General features: G+C 60.4%; 1 protein-coding gene across 4 annotated transcripts in view; it reads right to left on the bottom strand.

Moving 5' to 3' along the window:
• Positions 1-564: 564 nt before the first annotated feature.
• HCN2 (hyperpolarization activated cyclic nucleotide gated potassium and sodium channel 2) overlaps positions 565-8,242 on the bottom strand; it is a 57,185-nt gene continuing 49,507 nt past the window's right edge. For 2 of the 4 annotated variants that reach the window (XM_043535997.1, XM_043535995.1), the window contains 3 exons: positions 7,984-8,224; positions 7,420-7,584; positions 565-5,877 (listed from right to left, as the gene is read on the bottom strand). In XM_043535997.1, the coding sequence (XP_043391932.1) occupies positions 4,973-5,877; positions 7,420-7,584; positions 7,984-8,224 (1,311 nt within the window). In that variant the 3' untranslated portion in view covers positions 565-4,972. The remainder of the gene's footprint in view (positions 5,878-7,419; positions 7,585-7,983; positions 8,225-8,242) is intronic. The other 2 variants (XM_043535996.1, XM_037885719.2) reach the window with 1 other exon arrangement.

The following is an 8,242-nucleotide window of genomic DNA, read 5'->3' as shown; positions in this document are numbered from 1 at the left end:
GGAGTAGTGTGTGTGGAAGGGGGCTAGTGCCACCCTGTGCAGGTGGAGGATAAAGATGGTCTTGGACCAGTGGGGACTAAAACACACGACGGCATTGCAGTGGGCTGGGCAGCTCGGCGCAAAGAGCAGCGCGATCCGGCCTGGGGATTTCTTTAGATACAAAAATCCTCAAAATGAGGCTGTTTCAATCTTAACGTCTCCACCTGGCAACAGAGCTGGAGAGAAATGCAGCGGGGCGGTCCCAGCTGTCCCCCGCTTCTGACAGCGTACCCTACCGCGCCCGCGGCTGAGAGAGGCCAGGACTGGAGTAGCTAGGCGTGCCCCTTCCCTGCTCCCTACAGCACCTCCTCCTGGGAAAGGCTGCAGCTGGGGATGCTCCTCTCCAGAGCCAGCATCCCAGTGGGAGAGGAGCCACTGTGAGCACCCTGCCAGGCTGGGAGAGAGGGCCTTGATTTCTCGGCGATGCACTTGGAACTGCTGCAGCAAGCCTGGGGTGAGGAGCGGGGTTGAAAAGGGGGTAGGGGATAGACAGAAGCAGGGGCAGCTGGCTGGAGTGGAGACGAGGCGAGGAGAAGGCCAATGGGAATGTGACAGGCAGCAGCGAAAAGAGGACGGACTCCTGCGTAGCTCTGCCAGGGCTGTCATGTTTATTGCACAGGATGGTCTGGATGAAAAAAAAGTGGATTCTCCGACGGAAACAGGTGCCAGTGAGACAATCCAGCCGTCTCCATAGCGACAGGGCGCTTTGATTGGCTTTTGTCACCACGAGTTCCGTTATCGGTTATACATTCAACATGAAAGGCGCAAGGATGCTAGGAATACAGGCGTTAGCACACACAGCTCGCCTGCCTCTGCCTTCGAAAAGGTACCGGCTGCACGTTAGCGTAAGACGGATATTAGTAAGTAGCATCGATAATAAGAAACACGTTGACCGTTTGCCCGCTCCTCGCCTTGTCCGCTGTGGATCAGACGTCGAGGATTAAACACCTCAGCACTGGCCAGGCGTGACACCAGGACTACTCACCAGGCCAAGGGGTTGTGCTGGCCCTGTCCCCCAACTCATCAGTGCCGGGACAGGGCTTGCTTTCCGACAAGCCTCTTCCAGGAGGTCACAGCCCCCGCGGGCTGGAGTCTGCTGCCCCAGCTTTTGCTTTTAAAAATGCTTAAAAATGGACATTGTGTTTAATCACTCCCATCACCATTAGCCATCAGTGCCACCTGCCCCGGGGTAGTCCTGAGAGAACCGGGCATAAAAAAATTCATACACAAAGCACTAACGCACCTTGGCAACAAACTCATATCAAAGGCGAGAAAAGCACTAAAAGGATCGTCCCCTTCCTAAAAGCTCAACTCCTGCTGGCCTAGAAAAACAGATGCTCTTCCTCCAACGCCCAAGTCAATCCCAGCACTTTGCACCTGACATTAAGAAACCTCCCGGGGACTGTGCTCTTCAGATCCCCTTTAAGGGGAGAAAAATTATCACCTGCTTCAGCTCAGGTGAACCAACCTGAGTCTGAGATTCCAGGGAACATGTACTGTAAGGAGCCTTCACAAAATGCAGAAGGATGGATACCACAGCTCTTCCCGGACTCTGGCTCGAGGGAGGGGAGGGGCTGTGCTGTAAGTAAGTCCAGGCAACCCGGCAGTAAGTCCAAGTGCAGCTACACCAGGCATCGTTTGCTTTACCTTCTGCATCTCCCCTCCCCACGGCGTCTTACCTGGGAGGAATCCAGGTAACACAAGAGATGGGGTGGCGCGAGCCCCTTCTCCCCTAGGCTGAGCTGGCTTTGGCAGTCTGGCCCCTACCTCAGCGGTGCAGTTTAGAACAACACCAGGGGGCCGGAACACGTTTAGGGTCCCTCGTAGCAGGGGAGCGGGTGGGGCAAGGCCTGGTGCCTGCTCTGATGGGAGTCAGGTACAGGCTGATTTATCACACACCTCTCTGAGTGGCACCTTGAGTTAGTTCTGCCTCCCCTAGGGATGCCAGCCTTGAGAAAGGGGGGCAGGGGGGCCTGGAAAGCAGCAGTCCTGATGCCTCCCAGGGTGGGAAATCAGTGAGCATGAGATCTTCCTTCTACCAGCTGAATTCCAGCCCTGTACATGGAGGGAGGGAGAGACACCCCCCCACACACACACATGCCCAGAGCGAATTCCTCCTTCCTCCTCCCCCGGCCCAAGCCCTCAACCAGCTTCTGCTCCCCCGCAACAACCCCTACCTTCCAGATGCGGACAATGCGGCGCCTCCCCACACATGCAGACGCACACGGGACGAAAGACGCACACAGCATGCCCAATGGCGAGAGACACATGCAGACACCACAGACCCTGGGTGGTGCTAAACACTGCAAGGCAGCTGGAAGGGTAGGGGTAGGGGCAGGAGCCCATGCTGAATTGCAGCTGGTCCTGCCAAGATGTGGTAACCCCCCCCCGGCCATACACGCCCTGCACTTCAGCTACAGAGATGGGCCCAAGCTGCTAAATTCAGACCCAAGCTCTCCCAAGTTGGGTGTTTGGCTGTGGAGGGAAAGGGGGGGGTCTTTTGACCCTGCCTCTAATGCTGTCCCCTTGGCTGGTGTAGCCCCCAGATCGAGGGGCTGATGGGAAGTGAAGGCCCACTGCCAACCCACTCTGGATTCATCATTAACAAAGCCCTCGCCCCAATTCCCCCACCCCTCATTTCCTTTCTTACTAAGCTAACGGGCATTTTGCTCCCCCCAGCACGACGGAAGCTCGCTCGGGAATTTGCTTTTGTAGGACAAAGCAGGAGCTGCCGGTGAAAGAGGCTTTGCCCTGAATGCCCTGCACCCCACACACAGCCCCTGCAGCCTGCAGGCCAGGGGCCAGGCTAGAGGCCGAGTAGTATTTGTGTCCTTTGGCCTGGCACAATTATTGCCGTAATGAGGGCGGCAGGAGGGAATGGACGATGCTCGCCGGGCCCGGCGCTTTCCGTTTCAATATTGCACTTGAAAAACAAACAGCCCCCCAGGTTGCAAAGTGCAAATGTCAAGAGGGGGCAGCCACCCACGGAGAGGGTGCCCAGCCGCCTCCTGGAGCCTGCCTGCCCTCTCTGCTCTGCCAGGAGTTCCCAAAGCCAACCCTCTCCTCTTAGCATCCCTGACCTTCTCATGCCCAGGTCTCACTTACCTTCAGTGTCACGGAGCAGCCTCTCGTAGAGGCTGGTATGTGAATTGATCGTACTGCAGGGACAGCAGGGAAAGGGTCCAGATGCAGATCCTGCAAGGGGCTGAGCACACGACTCTCCCACCACTGCAGTGCCAGCGTCCCAGAGGGGGCACGTGGGGCCCACCGATATAGAGAGATCAGAGCAAGTTTGCCCTAGGACCCTCCCATGGGAGAGGGGGTGTTAATCAGTACCCAAGCGGGCTGGCTCCAGGCCTTCAACTGTTCTCACTGTGCGTCCTGTTGTCTGCAGGAGCCAGCTGGGATGCAGGTGCCAGGCAGCCGTGCCCTGGGAAGGTGAGGAGACGGGCCAGCAGAGCGCAGGGATGCTAATAGATAATAATACTTTGCCCATCTCTGTTGCAAGGCTCGCAAAGCACTTTAGTTCCCAACCCCTCGTGCGGTCACATAGGTAAGTATTATTATCCCCATTTTACAGATGGGGAAAACCGAGGCACAGAGAGGTGAGGCGACTTGCCCAAAGCCACACAGCGAGTCAGGCCAGAGCCAGGGACTAGACCGCCCAGTCCCTCGCTCTGCCCGTTAAACTATGTGGGGGGAGGATGGGAGAAGAAGGGGAAAAGGGGCGCGTATTGAGCAGCTTGACATTGATTTTTCTATTAAAAACATAGAAAACATTCAGCGAGCGAGATGTGAACTGGGGCCTCCTGGCCGGGTGGCCCCTCCCTAGGCCCCCGGGCCAGGCAGCAGAGGCTGGAGGCCGCTCCTTGGAACAGAGCGAGGGAGGTGTAAGCAAAAGCATGAGGGAGTCTGATGGGACCCTGGGCGGCGGGCAGGGGGAAGACCCAGGCTGGGAGTGGGGCTAGGGATTGCACTAGTCCCTGGGGAAGGAGATCCCCTCCTCCCTGCCTCTGACGCCAAGGGGGTGGGGATGAGGCGAGGCGCCGTGGAGGGAGCAGAGAGGGGCCAGGGCATGAGGCAGGGGTGATAGGATGAGGTGTGGGGGGGGCGAGGCAGACGTGTCCAGCCCTAAAGGCTAGTCCAGCAAGGGCAGAGGAAGTGGCAGCCCCAGGACGCGCCTGTCCTCACGGGCCTTTGCAGACAGAACCACACGGCCACGGTGCCCGTCCCCTTCCAAATCCTCCCCCCCCCACGCCCCGGCATCCCCGCGTGTGGCACAAGGGACGGGCTCAGGCTCACGTTGGACACAGGCCGGTGCCAGGAGGCAGAACACATTGGGTGGGGAACTTGGCGGGGCCTGGCAGGGGCACAGCCCCCTCCGACTACTCCTCCCTATCCCACCAGGCCCCGGAGGGGTATATATATATATATAATATACAGATTTCATAATCAAGAGATTAACTAGTTATGGCTTCTATGGTGCAGTCAGTGGGTTCGGATGGACGATGCTCTTCACACGGGCAGTGGCAGCGAGCAATGGGTCTGGACTTTGGTCATAGATGATTCATTGGGGCGTGTGGGAGGCTCGATCGGACCTCCCCCGGCCCAGGGAAGGGCAGGGGGCCTCTGCCCACGCCTCTCCGGGCACAGCGCGTGGTAGCGACGCCCGGCTGCTGTGCTCTGTACAGAAGGGGGGCAGGCCCCCGTTGGATCAGAGGCCCCGGTTGCAGGTTTCGAGTCAGGGGGTGGCGACCCCCCACGGTTGGCTCATTAACCCTTTGATTTCCACTCCCCTAGGGAGCGAGCCAGGGCGGGGCCTTCGCCAGTTGGAAACAAGCAGGCGGGAGCGTGGAGACAGGGTGGAGATTGCAGCTGCTTGGCAGCCCCACCGTTACCCCGCCACCCGGGATGAGTGGGCCTGGAGCAAAGGTCACAAGTTGGAAGAGAGCCTGGATTTGGCTGGGTCCGAGTCGGGGGCACTGACCACCGAATCCTTCCGGGCGCCGCTCGAGTCCTGCTGGCTGCCGGCTGCCCCCGCGTAGACAGAGCTGGTGGACATCTGGTGGGATAGGGCCACGCGGGGCGGCACCGCCCCTCTGAGCCCGGCCTGGGGGCCCGAGCCAGGGGAGGCCGAAGCCTGGACCCCAGCCACGGAGGTGCTGGACTCGTGGGCCGAGGGCGGAGGGCTCTGGGTCATGGTCTGCGAGATCCCGTGAGGCAGGGAGGGCTGCGAGGCTGACAACGGCCTCGACTCCTCGCTCAGGCTGCTCGTGTGCAGGGCCTGCGTGCTTTTGTGGACGGCCAGCCGCTGGGGAGAGCCAGGAGCCGTCTGCTGAGTCAGGGAGAGCTGGGAGCCCGACTGACCCTGGGCGGCGTACGGGAACGTCCGGCTGGCCCGGGGGCTTTGGGTCGGAGGGCTGGACACCACCGAGGCGAAGGGGCCGGTGGAGGGGGGCCGGGGCGGCGGCTGCTGCTGCAGCGACAGGTTCTGCTGCTGGAGCAGCACCGGGGAGATGGAGAAGGGGCCGGGGACGCCCTGGGCGTACTGCAGGCGCCGCATCATCCTGGGCGAACCGAGGGCCACGGAGCTCACCAGGGGGCTGGCCATCTGGGGGCAGAAGCTCATGGCGACAGCCTGCTGCAGGGAGGCGATGGCCGAGGTCACCTGGGGCTGGGCGGGCGCGTATATGGCCGTGCGGTGCTGCAGCTCTGCCTGCTGCACCATCTCCCGGTCGTACTTGACGATCTCCTGGATGATCTCGTTCTCCTGGTTGTTGAAGACCCCGGAGTTCAGGTCGTGCTGGACCTTGTGCAGCAGGATGGAGTTCTTCTTCCCTGCGGGGTGGGGAAGGGGAAAAATGGGGCGGGGAGGGTTAGTCACATCCCCATCATTGTCCTCCTGCATGCAGTCCCCGCAGCCCAGCCCTTTATCCCGCCCTGACCCCTCTCCATGCATCGCTCGCATTGCCAAAGCCAAAAGTCACAGGGCAGCCACGGGCCTCCCTGCATCCAGACCTTCTCCGCCCCGTGACGTTAACAGCTCCCCAGCCACGGCAGACGCCGCAGTCCTGGCACCCTACGTGGCACGATATTTTTCAGACAGTTTATTCGATGAAAAGTGCCGTTCGGGTCGACCCCAAACTGGTTGTGAATTTGCTGTGAATCGTTCGGCCGATGACAAAAGGGAGGAGCGGGGAGGGTGCGGCTGCTTCAGCGCCCCCCGCGATACCCTTTAGCCCAAGGGTGAGGGAACCCATCAGGGATGTGCGAGAGCCAGGTTCAAATCCCTGCTCTGGGCACAGACCTAAAATGAACCTTTTCGAAGGACCGAAACGTCTGGAAAATGTTAGAACTGTCACTGAACAAAAGAATCATCATGTACCCAGCTCTGGCCTATACGTGCTTGGCTCGTCCTCCCTGGCCGGTCCAGGGCTGGTCCTTACAGCCTAGGTTTTAAACGCCCCAGTGACCATAAATCAGCCTTCACTGACAGCCCCTCTCGCAGCCTTTGGCTCCCTCGCTAGCTGATCGAGACGCAGGCCCCAGCAAAGGGAAAATTCCCCCGGCTGCAGGGAAGGGGCATGGGGGAGTCTCGGCGAGCCAGGACTCCCCTGGGAAGGGTGGGACAGAGAGGAATGGGGCAGGAGGTGCGATTGAAGAGGGATTTGGGGGAGCAAAAAGGAAACTGATGAGCAGGTGTGCACGGCTCCTTAGTCCTCGGGTACCCAGGGCTGTCAATGCCCAGGCTGCCAGCTCTGCAGGACGCCCCTGGGGATCCAAAGAGGGGAAGGAGGCGGGAAACCAGAGGCAGGCAGAGGAGGCTCTCCAAGCCCAGCCTCTGCGAGGAGGGAGCTAATCTAACTGGCTGTTCCCAGCAGGATTTGTGGGGCAATTTTAAAGAGGGAACAAGGCCCTGAGGTCCAACGCCCGACTGAGATCCAGAGAGGTAGCCACCCCTCCCCTGACCTGGGGAGAGAACCCGACACAGATAGCTAGGACTGCAGCCCGCACGCCAGCTCATACCCACACTCTCCCTATTAATGTCTAGTGTCCTCTATCCACCCCCAACGCCTCCCCTTGTCTTTGCTATCACTGCTTCTTCCCACTTCAACTGCTCCCCGGGACATTCTGGTTCCAGGGCAGCCAAACTTCTGCAGAGCTCCTGGAACTCAGCTCCAGAGCAGCAATTGGGCCTCAGGAGTCAGGCCAGAGGCTGTCCCCCAGGTGGGCCCCCTTTCCATCGGAGGCCTGAGCCCAGGAGTGATTGCACGGGGCCTGGGCAAGCCAGCGTGAGAGGGGATGGGCTCCAGGAGTGTCTCCCCCTCCATCGTGTCCCCAGCTCGTGGATCGGACCAGCATCCCTGCCCCCCCCGGTACCTATGCGGTCAAGGCGGTCGATGGCGACGGTCTCGAAGGCCCGTCTCATCATGGGGTGCTCCTCCAGCACCTCGTTGAAATTATCCACCGAGAGCGAGTAGAGGCGGCAGTAGGTGTCGGCCCGGACGCTGGCCGTGCGGCGGCCCCTCGTCAGCAAACAGATTTCTGGCGGGGGGTGGGTGAGAGGGGGACCAGGACGTTACCATAAAACCGTGCCCGCCATCAGGAGACGTCACAGGCTAACACAGCCAGCCTCGCAACCCTCCCGGGAGACACAGGGAGCAGGCGCAGAGAAGGAGCGACCTGGCCAAGTCTGTGGCCCAGCCAAGAATAGAAGCCAGGAGTTCTGGCTCCTGGTCACAGCTTTAAACACTAGCCCACGGCCCCCTCCCGCGGGAACCAAGCGCTGTCCTAGTGGGGCTTGCATAGAAGGCCGCTCCCGCTTACCAAGGACGCAGCATCCAGCCTGGAGAACGGCAGTGCCAGCCCGACGCTTGCCATCCCCCCGCAGCAGTGTCCGCGGAATAAGGCCAGCGAGCACGGGGGCCTCCCGCGGGCACTCACCTCCGAAGTAGGAGCCGTCCGAGAGCTTCATCTCCTTGTTGCCCTTGGTGAGGACGCTCACCACGCCGTGCTGGATGAAGTACATCTTCTTGCCGATGGTGCCTTCGCGGATGATGTAGTCGCCCGGCTGGAAGACCTCGAACTTCAGCTTGGTGAGCATGGCCGTGACGAAGTTGGGGTCCGCGTTGGCAAAGAGGGGCATGGAGGCCACCAGCTTCCGGCAATTGAAGTTCACAATCTCCTATGGGGGATGTGGCGG

Source organism: Chelonia mydas, chromosome 25 (assembly GCF_015237465.2).
Source record: "Chelonia mydas isolate rCheMyd1 chromosome 25, rCheMyd1.pri.v2, whole genome shotgun sequence".
NCBI lineage: Eukaryota > Metazoa > Chordata > Testudines > Cheloniidae > Chelonia > Chelonia mydas.
Note: the sequence above shows the minus strand (reverse complement) of the source record. Positions and strands in the feature narration are given on the sequence as shown.